Source organism: Periophthalmus magnuspinnatus, chromosome 17 (genome assembly GCF_009829125.3).
Source record: "Periophthalmus magnuspinnatus isolate fPerMag1 chromosome 17, fPerMag1.2.pri, whole genome shotgun sequence".
NCBI classification, from domain to species: domain Eukaryota; kingdom Metazoa; phylum Chordata; class Actinopteri; order Gobiiformes; family Gobiidae; genus Periophthalmus; species Periophthalmus magnuspinnatus.
Window position 1 is genome coordinate 19,852,489 of NC_047142.1, and position 19,741 is coordinate 19,872,229.

The 19,741-nt window shown below is 37.0% G+C and overlaps 3 protein-coding genes across 3 annotated transcripts in view; 1 reads left to right on the forward strand and 2 right to left on the reverse strand.

Annotated features, from left to right (window-relative positions):
- LOC117384957 (collectin-12-like) overlaps positions 1-8,004 on the reverse strand; it is a 40,169-nt gene extending 32,165 nt beyond the window's left edge. Inside the window, exons 1-2 of the mRNA XM_033982143.2 lie at positions 7,567-8,004; positions 5,598-5,648 (exon numbers count right to left, since the gene is read on the reverse strand). Of these exons, the coding sequence (XP_033838034.1) occupies positions 5,598-5,648; positions 7,567-7,573 (58 nt within the window). The 5' untranslated portion in view covers positions 7,574-8,004. The remainder of the gene's footprint in view (positions 1-5,597; positions 5,649-7,566) is intronic.
- A 2,343-nt stretch (positions 8,005-10,347) lies between these two features.
- On the forward strand, positions 10,348-16,065 carry clul1 (clusterin-like 1 (retinal)). Its single transcript, XM_055228745.1, has 10 exons — positions 10,348-10,383; positions 11,411-11,536; positions 11,629-11,777; positions 12,033-12,203; positions 12,693-12,940; positions 13,496-13,686; positions 14,215-14,337; positions 14,602-14,822; positions 15,455-15,630; positions 15,990-16,065. Exons 2-10 carry the CDS (start codon positions 11,434-11,436, stop codon positions 16,003-16,005), a joined length of 1,398 nt encoding a protein of 465 aa, XP_055084720.1. The 5' UTR covers positions 10,348-10,383; positions 11,411-11,433; the 3' UTR covers positions 16,006-16,065.
- A 347-nt stretch (positions 16,066-16,412) lies between these two features.
- The window catches only part of yes1 (YES proto-oncogene 1, Src family tyrosine kinase), a 34,356-nt gene continuing 31,027 nt past the window's right edge, over positions 16,413-19,741 (reverse strand). The window contains exon 12 of the mRNA XM_033982247.2: positions 16,413-17,961. Within this exon, the coding sequence (XP_033838138.1) occupies positions 17,753-17,961 (209 nt within the window). The 3' untranslated portion in view covers positions 16,413-17,752. The remainder of the gene's footprint in view (positions 17,962-19,741) is intronic.

Below are 19,741 nucleotides of genomic sequence, written 5' to 3' on the forward strand. Positions count from 1 at the left end.
TCTAAACAATTGGTATCAACAACAGCCATAAAAAAACAAATCGATCATTTGATCTTTAGTTTGGATCCAAATCAAATGTTGTAATTGTTTACTCTTGTCCACATTTCTTTGTAATAGGGTCATAATAAAACAATAATAACATGGAGATTGAGACAGTATGTGTGGCCCTTAGAACTGTATAGTGAAATTGAATTTTTTTATACTACTTATAACTATCCAGTGTCTAAGTGTATAGATGGTGTCTTACTTAAAAGTGCACTATGTAACTTTTCTGGTGATGGGTCTGTAAATGCTATTGCTTTGCCTGGAATGTTCCACAGTTATTAAACAAAATGATGACACGACCGCTAACACTATGAAATAAGTGCTAAATAAATTGAATGCCATACTGTGGAACATTCCTTAAATACAAGATTAGAAACAACATGCTTTTAGGGTAGAAATGATCCACTGTTAAACTGCTCTCAAAGTGAATAATGTTTTTAATGGTTTTATGGTCAATGGAGACGTCAAGGACAAAAATCTGCTTTAGCCACACAGCTGCGGGCCAGAGCTCACTATAGTAACACCATATGGAAATACATTACATTCTGATATTTTAGGAATTCTCTTGTCAGAACGTTGAACAGTTCTGCCTCACAAATCTTGAACTAAAATTTAACAAAACCATTGGTACAATGTTATAATAACTACACCTTAATTAGTAACTACTTAAATAAGGGGTCAGGGTTAGGAGTAGTTACTAAGCCTGAAAGATTCTTAAAAAGGGGGGAGTATGCAAAATCGATTTCTTTGAGCTTTTTACCATGTTATAACATTATCTGTGTAAACCCTCAGTCGTCCAGTTCTGATCCATAGCAAAAAGCAAAGTTAAATCTGTCAACTGGACAAATCGTTGTCCAGTTGACAGATCCCTCATCAAAAATATGCCTGGAGAGGTTTTAGCGATCTCTCCTGAGCCCAATTCGGACCATTCTTGCGGTTAGCTTTAACATTCTGTGCAATGATCGTGGTGGTCATGGTCATAAGCCTCCGTCACCCATGCTCCCACATGACAATTATCCATAAATATACAAAAACATGATACAAAGTTGTACACAACTTGACTAACCTGATGCAATGTGAAGTAGTTTCATTAAGGGATGCCTGCTAATTGTATTGTGATAGCACTCTGAAGGGGTAGTGACTTAACTTGGGGAGCAAATATCAAATCAAATATAAAAACAATCCCAGCTTGTTAAGACAAAAAGCAGCTTGTATAAACTGACACACTGATTTACAGTGTGTTCTCCTACATCTCATCTTCACTCAGATGGTGACATTTTTGAGTGATACCTGCTCCATCACAGCCCATGAAACATACAACGGGCTTCTGTGAACAGAGAAACCTGATCTGTGGGCTCCAGCAAGAGAAAGTTATCAAGAGCTAAGACCACCGCCAATACATCATCCATGCAGGAGCTAAGACTTCAAAAGAACAAGTAAAAAAGTCACATTCACAGAAAGTAACCTTTTCCAGAAATTAACCTTTCCTCTTACATTTCTATGCAAATTATGTTGTTTTGTATCCAAGTGCTCCATCTGCTGATCAACCGATTTTAAAACTGCAGTAAGATATTAATGAAATCCCAAATTTACTAAATTGTCCAAAAATCATAAATTATCAGTGAATGCGAATAAAACTAAGAACTATGTTTTTTTCCTAAGAAACATTTAAGTGATGCAAGCTACAAAACTTTATACACTAAATGGTACATTGATTGAAAGAGTCACCACCTATAAATATCTTGGGTTTTGGCTTGATGGAAACTTATCCTTTAAAATACATATCTAGGCTTAAAATTATATATAATATACATGCAGACTTCATCCTCTAGTTTGAAACCTTTAGATCCACTCTTTCACTCAGCCCTTCATTTCAAAAGGTAGGTTGGCCATCGCTATATGTCAGAAGAGAATAACAGTGTATAAAATGTATTCATTAGGGACTACTTGATAGACTGCCTGAATATCTCACTTGCGTGTTGAACTTTGATATGGGAACTTTTGACACAAGATTTTATGATTGTCTATGTCTAAAAACTAGCTGCACTGGAACTGAAATGGAAAAAAAAGCTTTTGTTATTTCCCAAAAATGGAATACACTTCAAGGACATGCAAAACTGGACACACTGGTGCCACTAATGCACTAATTAATGAACTATTTATAATCACACTAGCACATGTTTTTATTGTTTTAAATGGACCCATGTAGTTATTTGTTTTGGTTTTGTTTGTATTGTTTTGTTTTTAATAGGACACTCATGAAAAAGAAAATGATACTGGTACTGTCATTGGGCTCTCAAAGATTAATGAATGAAATGAATCACTTTAGAATGATTTTGAGCTGTACCAGAACAAGTACGCCCATGGACCACTATGAGACCCAACTGGATGACTGAATGATTACATATAAAACTACAATAGTCCTACGATTTAATTTTAAAAATTACCTTCTATTGTCTAAATAAAGAGTGTTTTTATTATCATTGTGGTGCCAGAAGCTTTAGCCTATTGAGTATTAGAAGTTTGAAATTTTGGTATTGTGCCAACACTAAAAGAAAACAACTAATTATTCATGGGTTTCAGCTTCTTGTTTATATGTGATATTTTAAGGACTTTTGCCCATTCAAAAGATGTACTATTTGATGTACTAATAGTTTTTATTAATAGATTTTCATTACTCTGCAATGCATGGATAGGCCTACTTAGACTGCCTAATGAAGACAGTTTATTACTACTATTGGAATACACAAACATAGCATAGCATAGTATTAGCTCTTTGTTTTGTAGGTTCATCTTTTGTCAAGGAATTGTTCACACACTCACAGATTCAAAACTAATGCACACAGGCATTTGAAACAAAGCGGGTAAAGTGTCTTGCCCCTGGACACAGGATCAGTATGCATTGCCAGAAACAGGGATTGAACAGTCTATCTTTGAGTCTCTGCTACTGCCATCCCAAAATGATGTAGCCCCTTGATGCTAGTAAAACAACATCTTTGTTGTTGTTGTAGTTGCAGTTTCTTTTCTCCATACTGAGCTGAAAACTGCAAAAGACTTTCCAATGAATATTCCTTTTTGTTTTGCCAGCCTGCTTCAGTGGAAATGACTGCGGTCTGCTGAGGTGGGAAAAAAATGTGTCAGTATAACACTTTGTATGGCACAGAACAGCTGGATAGAAACCACAATTTAGCCATATACATAAGTTTTAGTTAAAAAAAGTAACTTGTTTTTTTAGGGAAGCTGGCATCACTCATTATATTTACTTGCATGCCAGGAAAACCCGATAATTGGCATACTCTAAATTAAAGAGATTTTTCTAAATGCATGTAAACCCGGGAACTATGATTGAGGGCAACCATTAGGGACTTCTAGGCTTTCACAGAAGGCCCCAATATTTCAACATTTAAATTTAATATTATAGATATTATTAAATTGCCCAAAATATCAATAAAATAGGTGACATTTCTATCAACATTTCATGAATGAGCATGAAGGAGCAATGGAGCCCAACAGTGACCACCCAACCCCGGGTCTGGAAGTAAATTTCTTATTCAATTTCTAAACTTATAGACCTATAGTATATATATATATATATATATATATATATATATATATATATATATATATATATATATATATATATATATATATATATATATAAATGTATACTAAAAGTCTGAAAGCTTGCTCAGGGCTAATCATCTATGTGGTCACTAATGACCACAAGAACTATAATTTTATTTTTTAAAAGTCTGTTTCTGTTATTAAAGTGTTTTGCTGAATATTGTGTTTTAAATGTGCTTTTTGGACTTAAAACAACAGAATTATGGATAATAGTTAGCACGTAGCTGATTAGACTCTACGATGCCTTTGAACTCTTAATATTTAAATTTGTAAAAATGTCCGTGGGAGAAATGAAAGTAAAATTAACTTCCAGAACCATAGCGGGCAGTCACTGTTGAGTTAAATGTCTTACATTCAGAAAACTACAGTGTCCAGTCAGATTTGGTGTTGCTCATTTGTTTGGCCTGCAGACAGCAAGCAGAGGGCCCTGCGTTAGCACTGATCAATCACATTCTTTCATTGCCGTTGAACGACAGGCTGAAACCAGCCCAATTTCCAATTTTGGTTTTAAACGCAAAACAAATAATGCATTGCATTCTGATTTTCTAGTTTGTTTTGAGCGTAGGAAACGGGAAACAGCCGTTTTCAGATTTTGGATTTCGCATTTCAATATGAAAATCAAGGCAAAGACAATTGAACTTGGTTGTTTTGCGCACTCTAATTTCTCTGTACATGTAAATGTACTGAATGTTGCCATGGTACTCTTCCAGCTCAGTTCAATGTAGTACCAGTACTGACTGGTGGAAGCAAGAATAACAATTGCGCCTTAGGACTTGACCGCCATTAATAACTAACACCACATTCACATAGTAAAGGTGAGTGAGTTAAACTGCATCATACACTTGAACCATCAACCTTTCAGTTATAAGATGACTGTACGATCAGGTTTAGTTCAGATTTAGTCTTAGGTAAGGTCTAGTTTAGCCATGACTTTGTGTTATAAGTATACACAGTCCTATTTTCTGTACTGTGTCTAGTTTAGTAAAGATATAGCCTAATTTGAACTCATTAAGACTAGCCTTGGCAAGATTTAACATTCTCTGGAGTGCTACAAGCAGTGAAATGTTCCCAAGGTTTTCAGTTATAATGAACTTAGCATTTGTGTATTTTTGTGCCTTGCTGGTCCATTCTACCCTGCTCTTGATTGGGTTGAATATCAGTGGTCAAGAACACACAGGATGGAGTGGTTTCTCCATGCAGCTTTTCTACTGTTTTTATAAGCACAAAAAATTTAAAACAACACCTAAAAATAATGTGGGTTCTGCACAATGAGGTGTGGTCCAAGACTGACTTCCAAGTTTTAACAGGCCAAAGAAAATAATAAGTTTGAAAGACTTTATAAAAACATCCTATTTAATATCCTTGTAGTTAAATGGAATCTTGAATTTAATACTCAGGACTCAACTTATTTGGTTGCTGGGAGGTAGTATATTTGGTGAAATGATTAACTAAATATTTCAATACCATGATGATAATGAAAAACACATTTTAGACAATAGAACCTAGCCTAATTTTCAACACACAATAACTGTAGATCAAGGCCAATTATTGTGCTGTTTTATTTTGGTTCAAATGAGTATCTAGTTTTCATATTAGTTTTAGTATCTGCCTCGGTATACATTTTTTTGACAAGCCAAGTAGGCATGTTTTAACTTATGGTACTTTAGTTCTGTTTTATTCCTAGTTTAAAACAGATAAGTCATTTTTTTTGTGCTGAAGTTGAAAAAACAAATAATTTCTAATATGAGATTTGGGTGAACATTTGAGAATGCCATGCACCAAGCCACAACATTATGACCACACTGACAGATGGAAATAAAAAAGAAGACCATCTCCTCATCATGGCATAGTGAATATTACAGATTCAAACACAATGAACACATGGGTAAATGAGTGGCAGTCTTTTTAAAACTCCACTGTGTACTTACCAAACCTCTTATATCCAAAGGACTGCACCTCCTCTTCATCAGCAAAGTCGTCTAAAGAAAAAGAACCATAATCATCATCACCATTGATAAAAAGTACTGATAACAAATGAAATTATCTCTGTAAGCTCTTTGCCAGTAAATCGAACACAACCAAGAACAGAACAGAAAGCACACATATGCTACAAGTTGTCAAGGATGAAAGAATTCTACTGAAAAAACACAGGCTCAGGGTCAATGGAGAAAGTTATGGCGGTCTAGGCTCTTCAATGGAGCATTTTAAACAAGCGGCCATAATGATCAGTGATGGAATTTCAGCTCTTTTATAGGATCTAAATCTTTTGGATCCATTCATTTTAAAGAGCCGTTCAAAAAATGTATTTGTAATGAAGCAAATGTGAGAACTCTTTATATCTACAAACCAATCGCAGAGAGAAATGACCAGGTCTCAGAAATAGTCTAAACTGAAAGTGGGAGAGTGTTTACCCTTTGAAATTATGCACATTCCAAATAAAATGTGGACTACAATAATAATAATTTATAAACTAACTGTTATTATGATACCAGATGTTTTTTGGTGCAAAAAGCAGTCACTCATGAGGCCTGCTCTGTTTCTGTGTTGAATGTTGTGTTGATCCAGCATTACTCAGAGCAAAAATGCATAAAAACTACAAAAGAAAAATATTCAACTCTTTAAAAACATGAGATCCGATTTCAACAGTTGACATTAAAGAACCGTTCAAAAATGATTCAGGAGATGTGAAACCTATCAAAACAAATGTCAAATTATAAAACCAGATATAAGCGAAGGAGGAATGTGCTTACTCCATATGATATATTTGATATATTTTTGCTCATTTCAATGTAAAATGGACAGGTTTTGGTTATAAGTGTTGGGGTTAAATATGTCAAGTGAGCACAGACTTTCAAAAGTTCCATAATGATGGTGTAGCCTATAATTATAACAAAATAGGCTATTAAATTAGGTAAAAGATACAATATTAACCACCCACATGGATGCAGAGAAGACTTGAAGCTCCCAGTACAGACACTAGAACTATAAACGTCATTGGAAAATGTTGTATACATAGTTAGTAGCATAGAACAAGTATAACAATGTCAAAACATGTCAACACAGTTATAAACAAGGCAGATGTGCGTCCCATATTGCACGTAACTACCAAGACATAAGCCAATGACATCAGCAAAACCTTATGAGAAAAACAGAGGCTTATGGGGGTTATACTTTATGTTGTGAACCACTAGGGGGCAGTAAGAAAAACAAACTGCAGTAGAGTGATCAAATTCTAAGCGCATAGGGTATAATAATCACTGCAAATAAGAGTCAGACATAGTTAGTAGCTTGTGCTGTAGATACGGATGAAAAACCTATACTACAAACAACGTTTAATTGTGTTATTTGCATTTTTGAGTGCTATCCAAGCTAGCCAATTAAGTTCAATGCGCGCGAGAGCCATAACCACTCACAAGGTCAATGCGCGCGAGAGCCACAACCAATCACAATTAAGCACAAAAGTAATAAATAAACCTAAAGTTACGCAAGCTAACGCGAGAAATGCAAACAAAAAAAAGTCTAAATGTGAGTAGGTTTTGCAAAGAATACGAAAATCAATACGAAAAGCTTCATAAATGGTTTAAACTTAATTTTGTATTTTGTATTTTGAAATAATGCAACTTCATATAGGTGGCATGTTGTGCAGCAGCAGTGGTGACCAGATGCAAAACAATTCCAACCGGAGAGACCTAATTGCTTCCAGATGTTAGACGCGGAGTTGTAGCCCACGCATTCCTTACGTCTCAAGTGGAGAAGAAACAAAGTGCACTCCAAAGTCCCAAAGAAAGTGCGTAACGTGCGTGGAAGTGTGCGTAATGTGATAAAAAACAAAGTCTGCTACGTCTATCCCCTAGATTAGCATATTTTATGGATGAAATATGGATGAAAGCAGCTTACCTTTCATTGTGGCTGAAAGCAGTGAACCGTTTTTGAAGCAGCTGTCCGTCACATCCACAGCATCGCCCTGATCCACATGTGCACCCTGATAAAAGTCCTATCTATATAAACAATTAAACATCCGTTATTCCTCGCGCACGTGCTAACCTCCTCCAATGCAGGTAACGTTACGCAGCGCCAGTGACGTCGGGGATGAACTTTACTGCAGCTTTGAAAGAGTTTGAGAGAGCAAAAAGGATAAAAACCGCCAATTCAGGAGTTGTTTGGAATGATGCGGAGGTGAGGGGGAGTTTCCAGTTGAGCTCAGCAGCAGCAGCAGGAGCAGCAGCAGTAGTAGTAGGAGCAGTTGTTGTAGTAGTAGTGGTAGTAGAAACCGGAGAGGCTCAAAAGGAGTTGGAATCTGAACGTGGGGTAGTGGAGGGCTGTTGCTAAGGAACACCACGTGCTCTCCACTCCACATCTGCGCGCGCGAACAATGCGTACCACCAACTTTTTCAATGCCAGATGTAAGCCTACTGTAAAGGCGAATATTATTTCAGTATAGGCTATAGGTTCTAAATTACCTTTGCTTTGAACGGATTTGTGTAAAACATTTTAGAGCTAACTTTAAATACCTTTTGACATCATTAAACATACATAGGGTAGTAATTTTGCTGTTCAACACTTAAAGGTCCATTATGCAACTTTTTTGGTGGGTACCTGAAGTGTTTCACAATGGATGACGTAACTAGGTGAAGTTAAAATTGGTATTGACTGTAGGAAACATCATGTATAGGACATGAGGACATTTATTGTATTTTACTGCTAATGTTAATGATGAACTGTGTATTTTAATGTGTGTTCACCCGCCCAGGGACTGCACATGGAAAGTAACAGTAGCTAAATCTGGTCCCTGACAAATAAAGAATAAATAAAGAAAGAAATGCTATTTATGTTTTTTTATTTATTTATTTATTTTCATGGAGACACGAGGAGCCATTAGAAAAATTGCATAGTGCACCTTTAAATATCTTTGCAATTCATTTGACCTAATTATGCAACCATATAAGTTTAAACAGGTTTTCACAAATTAGGCCTATGCTGAATACATCAAATAGATACAAAATACAGTAAATCGGCTGGTGCTTAAATATTATCCAGAATTAAGATAACAAAATTGCTGCTGGTTGTGTACATGGACTGAACTAATGTAACAAAACATCCCAATATGTCTACAAGAATGAGGAACTCTAAACTGATGCGAACCCCAGATTTTTGACCTGGATGTTTTCAGCTGTGTTTTTCTCATTACAGTTTTTTGTTAAAACAACCCAAAATACAAAAATCACTTGAGAAAGATTATAGTCTAGCCTTATTAATTGCATCTTTAGCTGTTTGTTATTTTACATACCAGTGTAATGAATCACAATACTATTTAATTGTGAAACTTCCCCTTGCAGGTCTGGTATGGAGGTTCCCAGGTCTCCGAATGCTGAAGCCATTACCTCTGAGTCTCGTAAAGCAGTTTATCCCAGGCACCTGTTTATCTCTTCATCCTCGTCTCACTTTGATCACAACTCACGCCATCTCACTAAGTAATATTGACTTGAGCTGTACTATGAAGTTACTCCTACTACGGCTTGTCCAATACTGCAATTTGATTATAGATGAATTTAATCCTCACCTTAATTTTGCCTTGGTGTAGACTTTAGTTCTGGTTAAGTTTTCAGTTAATACTTGTCTTTAGCCTATGGCCTAGGTTGAGTCAGACTTGAATTTTACGTCCTCATTAATGCCTAATGTAGTCCCAGTGTTGTTACTTAGTGCCCACTTAACATAATGACTTTTAGCATGGACTGTTTTGCGTTAAGATGGTCCATGGGAGCACAGGGGATGATGCTATTATATGAACCAGGTGGTGGATGTGTCAGTGGGACAGAAGAGGCTGGGTGTTTTTAATTATTACCCGAAGAGGGCCCTATTTTCTGGGTCAAAGCGTGCGAAGAGGGCACATTTTTCTGAGTGAGCTGAGGTGCTGGAGAAGAGTTTGTAGAAGAAATACCCTGTCAGCCCTTTCACCCTACATTCCTGCAGAGGTGGAGATGCTGAACAGCCCCCCTGCTGAGACCAAAAAGTTTGTTTTACTAAAAATATCCAGCTGCACATCTGGGTACAAATGTAGGAGTAGATGTGATTTATGCATCAGCGTATGTGTCTTCATTATGTGAACACAGGGCTTGTAAAGTCATAAATACTGTGGATTTATTATATGGGTTAATAGCCCCCCCTTGTTCTAATGCTGCACTGCTCCGTGAAGTAATTTTGCAGCCTGTGTTACCCATTCAGGTTAGTTAAAGGAGCACTGCATAACTTTTCCGCTAGCAGGTGTACACTAATTGCTTATCTCAGGTAGATGTTATGGCTTTAATATACCTTGAAAAACATTCTGACCTGTAACCTGGTGTGGTGGGATTCCCTGCTTGTTGCCGATGTTTAATGCCATACTGTGGAACATTTTAAGCAAAGCAATAACATCTACTTGGAGACAAACATTTTCGGTCCCTCCACTATAAAAGCTGTGCATTGCTCCTTAATTATTGGTTTATTATTGAATCTAGTTTTCTAAACAGTATATTGTATTCTATTCTTTCTCCATGACTAAGCAGCATTCTCTTATGCAAACCCAGTGGATCTGACAGTATTAAATGCAGGATTAGAGGCCGTCAACTTGAAGCAAAGACACTAATAGGATGAAGGTGAGGCACAAATAGCTTGAGCTGGGTCAATACAGAACAACAGCACACTTTACTGTCATCAGGGGAGGAACTACAGTCACAGGTATGTTTTTCTGCATACTTTTCTAAGACTAAAATGTATATATTTATGGTAGGCTATTTATTGTTTATTAATTGGCCATTTTATTATATTTGAAGAAGCATTGCAGTGATACTGTGTTTATGTTACATTTTTGTAAAATTTTCTAAAAACTAAAAACAATTGTAATAGGTCACACACTGCAACCAGAATTTTTAAATGGCTTTACTCCATTACCAGATAAAGCAAAGCTTATTTTGTGGCATCTCTTTTCTTCATTTGGTAATGTAAACTGTATAGGTCAGTTCTACATATTTTCTCTTAAGTTGGCTATGCATACCTTAAACATCAATATTGAATTTGTTTGTCAACTTAATCCAGGTAGCATGAAGAAAAGTCATGAATGTGTATTGTTTTTGTATTGTGTTGGCTGTCCAGACCATGACCAAGCTGATTTTCAGGCCAACCTAAACCTGTAATTAAGACGCACATCACCTTTAGTGTAATCCCTCTGATGCTAACTTGTGTAACAAGTACACTCTAAATTAGGCCTGATTTGTCAAACTAATACTGTGATAACTGAAATGAGTGAAAACTTCTGTAATCAGAAAGTTAAATTTTGAGAGTATTTGTGTCCTGGAGCTTGGCAACAGAGCAGATGGAGCAGACAGTGTAGGATCCCCCCTGAGGAGGGCTCAGCAGAGTGCTTTGGCAGAAAACTGGAGATGATTGACTAGACAAGGGAGGAAAACAAAATCTATCCCAGAGTAAAGTCAGATTAAGAATTTAATTTCAGAAAATATGTTGTAATAAAAGCAATTCTTAGCAATATGAAATGTTGAGTGAGTATTAATAATAAGAACATAATATATATAAGATTATGTAAAATGTACATATGATTGTTTGTCATGTTCAGTTTGGCGTGTAGCTCCCCCAAGTGGTGTACATATGTATGGTCCTGAAAATGGTTGCAGCTGAATTTCATTTGCTCAGCAGAATGGCAACAAGTGGATGACACTTATTATGTAAAACTCTTTTTGCTTTTTTCCAGTGAGAGCATTTCCTGATCAAAAAATGAAGCTTTTTTTGAGTTTATTTGTTGTTGTGGTGACACTTGGTGTCCTGCAATCTATACCAGATGACCAACTGAGAATCTTCTCAGAGGAAGCTCTTAAACGTGAGTTTAACTTTAACTTCAACATAAATCAAATAAAATGGTAAAATATGGGGAGATATTTTGTGGATTCATGACTTGCCTGTCCCACACAGAGCTGTCCCAAGCTGGTGAGAAGGTGGTGGATGAGGAGATGAAGAGGGCTCTGGTTGGAGTGAAGCAGATGAGAGAGGTGATGTGGAGGAACGAACAGAAACACGAACATCTGATGAAATCTCTGCAGAGGAGCAGCGACAAGAAGAAGGTCAGCCTACAGCCATAACATATATCTAAATGAAAGGCTACGCTTATGCTGTACATGTAATACCGCAGTCTATTTTTTAATTATACAGCTGTAAATAATAACCTAAACTGGTTTCAAACAGCTTTCAAAAAGTATAATGTTTTATATTCTCAAGAGCATGGATAATATTGCATATTATGAGGTTGAAATATTTTCACTTTGACAATGCTGACTGTCACATTGTCAGATAGTATACTAAGTGTCCATGTTTTGCAGGGAGCAGAGCATTTGGCCCAAGAAGTGACCGCGAAGCTGACGGAGGCGGAGGAGCAGTGTAAGGACTCGCTCCAGTCTGAATGGGATGAGTGCAGACCTTGTTTAGAAAACGCCTGCAAAGACTTCTACACCTCCACATGCCGCAGGGGCTTTGCTACTTTCCACAACAAGGTATGACCACCACTACCACTACTACTATAACTACTATAACTACTACTACTACTAGAGGAGCTACTACTACTATTACAACTACGACTACTAATACTAACACCCGGGCTATAGGACTGCTATTAGGACAACTATTGCTACTGCTAGACTTCCTGTTTGCAAAATGTCTTATTATATAATGATATACACTACATTCATTTTAATCAAAATTACAATATACAGTTAAATTAACGGTGCGTTAATCCAATTACAACTGTTGCTTAAAAATACCTTGAAAAACATGCATTGGTACTGGTCACCTCTCTGGCCTAAAACTTGGTCTGGTGACATCACCTGCTTGTCTTAGTGGTGATAGAAGTTTATAGTCATACCTTTGACTATTCCAGGCAAAGCAATACAATTTCCATGGAGCTAAGCAGGAGGCGGGTGCTCCACTAAAAGCTCAGTATTAGACCACTTTTTATTTATAACCTGTTGTGCTTGTATTTGCAGGTACAAAACTTCTTCCGCAGAGTATCCAGGCGTTTCGGACCAGAGCAGACCAAACTGGAGCCAGGGGACATCCTCGTGAACCAGAACAGTCCTGAGACTAATGTGAGCCACATAGAGGAGTCCTTCTCTCAGCTCATGTCCCAAGTGGGGGCAGTGGTGAACCGCAGCATGGCTCTAGTTTCCCAAATGAAAGGCAAATGGGACCAGAGCCTCCTGAACAGCTTCCTGAATAATACACAAGAGCAGAGGTGGGCACACAAAATCTGTACTTGTCTAATAGTAGTGTTATCTTAAAGAGGAACTAAACATCTAAATTCCAAAAAACAAATCAAGACGACGGATCTGTGAGATGAATCTTTTGTTATTTAAAGACTCACAGTGGGAAGACTAACCTAAACATTTAGCGATAATCAAATACAATGCCTGCTACTTTAAAGGGGTGCTATATAACCTTTGCAATACTTTTTTAATTGGGGGGTCCATGACCTTGTCTCCATGAAGATGCCACTGCTTTGGGTAAAATGTTCCACAATGTTTGGCAGTCAACGTATCTATCTCCATGGAGACAAGCAGGTCCAATCTGTGAATTGGTGAGCCTGCTGAGGGTTTTTTTAAATAATTGCTACAAGCAGGTGGTGTCCCCCCATTAGAAAAGTTACATAGTGCATCTTTAAACAAAATATTATTCAAGTAGGTGTAAAGTATGGCATCAAAAAACTACTCTGAGAAGTACAGCTTCTTCAAAAACGTGTAAATGTAACTGAATAGCTGAAACTGAGTATTCCCCTTCGTTCCCGGTACAGTGTGCTGGAGAGGGAGCAGGTGGACCCCTTCTACCCAGCCCGGGATTCTGGGTACCTGCAGGGAGTGGGGCTGGATGAGGTGCTGGACTCCTTCTATGATTTTGGGCGCAGCGTGGTGCAGGAGTTTGGGGCAGTGGTCACTCAGGTGTTTGGAGATTTGAACGAGGCTGTGGAGGAGGCAAAAAAGACAGGTCAGTGACAATCCATTAGAAACTATAATAGTTAATAGTTAATATGGATAGTTTATGGACTATTGTGTCTTTATATTTTAATGTCAATTATTTGTAATTTTTCTGGTGGTCAGTCGCTGCGTGTTAATGCTTTACCTGGGATGCTCCACAGTATTTGTATTAAACTTGAATCTATCTTGTATTTACTCAGTTATAGGTGTTTTAAAAAATACCTCGAAAAAAAAGTATTCTAATTGTGAGTAAGGTCACCTCTCCACAGATCTCACTTGGTCTTGTCTCCATGATTTTATGTCATACTGTGCACCATTTCAGCCAAAACATAACATCTCCTTCGGGACCCACAGAGAAGTTACATAATGCACCTTTAAAGAATAAATGAACTCTAACTTTATGTGCCTTCAGTTTGTGTGCATAGTGACAGTGTAATGTAGAATGATTTAATATACCAGTAATATTAAATCAAATTAGACAGTTGTAACTAGTTTAATGTTGGTGTTTACATGTCATTTCTGTATGTTTTTTCTACAGAGAGGGAAAGCATTCCTCGTTTCATCCAAAACAGGAAGTTGTGTAAAGATCTCCGCAGACAGACTTCTGAGTGCTGGAGGCTGCACAGTCAGTGCGAGGCCTGCCAGGGGGCGCTACTCACAGGTAAGGTTCTCTTGCCTCTATAGTTAAAATAATGTAACATTATTTAGGGCTATGGCAAAGATACGTCATACAGTCTAGTAATTAACTGAATTAGTATTAGTTCTATTTGGAAATGACAATATATCATGATATAACTTTTTTCATTGTGTTTTAATTGCAGCTATGCTAAACCTGGCATGTATTATTTTGGTAAAAGTGTTTTCTTTGATCTGGTTTTCTTTCCACTCTCCTCATTTTGAACATTCTGTTCCTCTCCCCTCCCAGAGTGCCCCAGTGTGCGTGACCTCCATGTGGAGCTGGACGAGGTGTCCCAGCTGCTGGACGCCTCTAGAGTGCAGTACGAGGAGGTGCTGTCCATTGTTCGCAGACACGTGGACGAGACTCTGGACTGGCTCTCCAACATGGCTGCTGAGTTCAGCTGGGTGTCCTGGGTTCACCCCTCCACCAACCGGAGCGCACCACAGAACATCTTCAGGGTTACTATGGTACTACTACAATGACTACTGCCAATGCTACTACTATTGCTACTAGTGCTACTACTGCTACTAATACTAACGCTGCTACTTCAACCACTATTGCACTGCTACTACTACAGGCATTGGTACATTTCCATTTTATATTGGTAAATCTTTATTTGTACTACTTTTACTGCTATTGATACTCCTACAACTTGTACTATTACTTCTAGAATGTGGCATTACTATTCTCTACTTACCAAAACCATTTGCCTGGGTGCATTTATTTTATATATCTCATATTGATTAAACATTTTTGAATACATTTTATTCTATTAAAAACTAATAAAACCTGCTTTCAATATTAAACTAAACAATACAGACTTTTAAATAATTGCCATGTTATAATACATCAGTTTTATACAGTCAAATGTATTCCTCTGATGTATGAAATCTGCTCCAAACCACATGCTTTTTCTCAGAAGATTGGCTGTGGACCTCTCAATTAAAAAAAACAACAAGTTGATCTTTGATGATAAGAAAATGCAGTTCTTATTAATTGCATAGCCCTTATTTCTGTGCTGATGCTTGTATACAACTTGAATCCAGGACCATCGCACCATCAGTCTAAAAAAGAACCATGATTCTTTTGTTCCCTGTAGGTGGCACCAGAGAGCCATGATGAGAACCTGCCTGTGCGTGACACCAAAGTGCAGGTGAACATCCTGAACTCTCCCCCTCTGGAGCTGTCTGTCCCGGGAGAACTGGAGCCACAGGACCCCTCCTTCATCCAGTACATCGCCCAAGAAGCACTAGACAAGTACAAGGAGATGGTCAGGTACTGGTCCAATTTAGACCAAAAATATGCACTGAAATGCTTATGCGTTACTAGGCCTTTCATGATAATACATTTTGAAGTGTGTTATATATTGCCTCAGAAATGATTAACCATAATATTTAAACTACTTTATTCAACTAACATAGTGACCCTAAATCCTGCTAATCCCAGTTAACCATATTTCTAAATGAATTTAATACAAAAAATAAAAAAAAAATAATCCCAACTAGTGCAAAGGGAATGTACACATGGTAATCACATATTGTTCCAGCTATTTTGTAATAAACAATAAGTTAGTAATTATTGTCACAGCCTTATGCATTACTTTACAACTAATGATGTTTTTTTGTTTTCCACAGGTTTGAGGATGTGTAAAACTCCCAAATGTACCTCTATAAAAGCATCCAAGCACTTTAATGACTGATTGTGAATGTATTCATAAGTGTGTAAAATGGTTATACAACACATTTTACCCTTGCAATTTTAGCTGTAGTACTCATCTGTAAGTACATTTGTATAAAAAATTTATTATAGAGCTATTAACATGTTTTATGTTTACTATTTATCATACTAAATTATACTTTACTAAAACTACTTACACAAATTATGGATCCATCTCAAATACATAACATGCAATAACCACTGTCCCTTATACCAGTTTTGTGTAGTTTCAGATTTCTTAAAAATGTACAACAAAAAACGAATTATTATTAAAATGACAATAGCTGGACTGCATTTGTATCATTTAAAGGGTCACAGAGTCATTTCAAATTGTAGATCACCTTCTTTAAGTAAAACTTTTATTTTTTTCTGTACAAAAATCATATTAGTTACAATTATCAATATTTCCGCCTTAGACTAGTTCCATGGCCCCATTTCTTTAGCGACAGTCACACATTTGAGTTCTCACAATAAAACCAGAAAATACAATTGTTCACATCTTTCTCCAATCTTTCAAATCACGTAGAATAACAAGTCAAGAGGGCTTAACATCACTTTCACTCATTCCCTGCTGGACTTCACACATTATCATTTCTGATGTAGATTTTGGATGTAAAAGGGCGCTCAGAATGCCCGCTGGGTGCAAAGGGTTGTTTTGGTTCAGGTACTTCACTCACAAAGTCATCCATCATCTCAAAGGGGGCGAGACAAAGACAAATAGCACCTTGTTCCATAAAACATGAACCGATGGCTTTGCTTAATGACATTAATATGTCAGGGGATTTCTTTCTCTCACTTGCGCTAAAACAAAATATCTTTTTGTACCAAAAAAAATCCAAAAGTATAAAAAAAGTTTACAGCTAATGAATTTTGACTCATTTGTACCACTTATTGCAAGGCTATTGTGTAGCTATGTGCAAGTTAGTCTTTATATTTGTGCATTTAACAATTTAAGAGAAAAAAAATAAATCATACTTAAGTTTCACAGTTGTCACAGGTCTATTTTAAAACAATGATAAACACAAGGTTTCTGCAATTGTACACTGTCGAAGTAGCTGTGAAAGATTTCAAGTTCCCAATACATTGTAAAACAAGTTGATTTGTTAAAATTCACGCATTACTAAATATGTCATTCATTCACCAGATTACACCTGCTGCTCAAATACATTTTTTGTGTTGTACAACTGTTGCATCCATACGCTTTTGTCCATTTATTTTACTCATCCGTTTCAAAACAGTCACTTCACATACTTGTACCTTTGTGATTGGTCGCTTAAAAACACTTTCCAACCAACTCAATCTTAATAATTAAAAAAAATTAAAATAAAAGTATCCCATGCTAAAACAATATAAAAACAAGTGGAGAAAATTTGTTTCTGTTTAAAAAAACTGCATTTGCGAGTGGCTGTAAGTTTGATTTTTGAATGTAAAAATGCCTCACAGTGTTGTGGCCAGTCTGTAGCTTTACTTTCTCCCAGAGCATTTTTTAATGCTTTCTTGTACCAGCACCAATCTGGACAGTTGGATGCCTCCCAAACATGCTTGGTCCCTGGGTACATCTGTGGGACAATTCTGCTTACAATTTTGTGATAATTTGTAGCTCTTTGTCAGTTTAAAATTCAAAGATCCCATTTCGTATGGAAGCCTGTGTTCTTGCTATGGCCCTCTCCTCATTGGCCTATTAAAGGTTGTCCCCAGGCTGGTATTGGGGTTCAGTGGCAGTGAAGTAGTCTTCCAAAAAGGACTGGATGTACTCAAACGTGGGTCTCTCGTCTGGCTCCTTCTTCCAGCAGAGGCGCATCATTTCATGCAGGGATTCAGGGCAGCCTTGTGGGCACGGCATGCGGTACCCTCTCTCCACTTGTTCCAGGACCTCCCGGTTCACCATGCCTACAGAACACACACAAGTTTCCCATATTATTATTTATTTACAGTTTGTTTACAATCTGTACCCATTTTCCAATACCCTAAGCAGAAGTGGAGAGAGTGTTCATATTTCCCACCTTTTTTTCGTGGCAACTCACAGAGAAAGATTTTGAGGCCAATAACTCAGTAGTAACACAGGTGGTACAACTTGATTATAAGTAATGACTAGATTAGTACAGTTTTGTCTCATCTCATCTTTTTAGTTAGAAATCTTAAAAATCACACATTATAATTTGGCTAGATGCCCTGTCTTTAAAATTGGCTCAATGACATAACAACGGTTAATCTTTGCCAGCTTTAGGATTGGTGAGCAAACACATTCTGTGCCTTTGCTGCTCAAATGAATGATTAAAAAACAAGTAAATTAAAGGTCTTTTGTGCACAGTTACACCGTTCATAAAGTAGTTTGGTTGGATTTCAAATTATAGCATATTTTTTGGCCTTGGAGAACACTTTACATTTAATTGGAGACTACTTAAAACAAGTTCACTTGTATCCTTAGGCGATAGCAAGATTAAATAGTCAAATCAATAAAGACAAGACTAGAGGGAAGAGGTGATGAAAAGCAAAAAGACAAACTTTTCAGCTGTGCATAGCATTATTAAAATGACATATTTCGTATGCACTGCAAAGTGGAGATGGCTGATAAAGATTCATTTTTGTTTTAGAATCTCAATGATAATATTCAGACAATGTTTTACAATCCCTCATAAATGTGCTAAACTGTACTTGTAACCAAAGTGCAGAAATATCACTTTATACCTATGTCAGCTCTTTTTAAAATAGTTTTTCATATAGACGATTATTGCAACTGTTAATTAGGATATTGAGTTATTTAAAATGTATTCATATTTCTCCCTCCTGTACTGTATATTGTAGCTATTCCCATTCAGAACTAATCTTTTTCAGGACTGTCTCATTTGTAGCTCTAGTTGTGTAGCAGGGAGTCTTACATGTCATGTCGGGACAGGAGGCCAGTTATGGTTAACCCTTTGACACGGTCTGCCTCTTCCCCACAGGGAGCTGCGGCGTTGCTAAAAGAGGTTATGACACAGATTTGGCGGCCTGGTACATGCCCTGTGGTCGTCTGCCAGTCGGCATGAGCAAAGGTTTATGTGTTCACGGACACTTGGGCAGAAAAAGGCACTGGGATGTTGGTGTTGGCATGTGTCGGAAGCTGAGGTGTGATTTGAGACTTGTAAGTGTCAAGCAGAGCCCTAACAGCAACACTGTCATAAGCACTGGCTGTGTATAGAAATCTATGTAGAAGTCCTCTAAAATAGAATAAAATGATGTTTTCTTTCACTGGTTTTGGGAGGCCTGCTTTTAGCACAGGCCCAAAGTAGTATGTACTGAAATATGTGGAGTGGAGCATATACAGTGTTAAATGCAGATCTCCAAGAATAAACAACACCTAAATATTATTGGCCGACGTAATTTTGGGCAATGAGCATGTCTGATATGAAACAGATTCGCAACAGCTTGTACAGAAAAGCCTCAATACTCAATTTACAACACAAACAAACCGACTTCTTCAATATTACAATTAAAATGTTGTCCTATTTATATGATTTGCATTTTCAGTACTGATTCAAATCACTAGTTATACTATTGATTATCTGAGTATCAAGTTATTGATATCAATATTGATTACTGATATTGATAATAGGGAGTTTAGACTAGACTGTCTAGAAATGTGCTATCAACATATTGCATATTTTTTTCAGGTTTAAAATGTTCACTT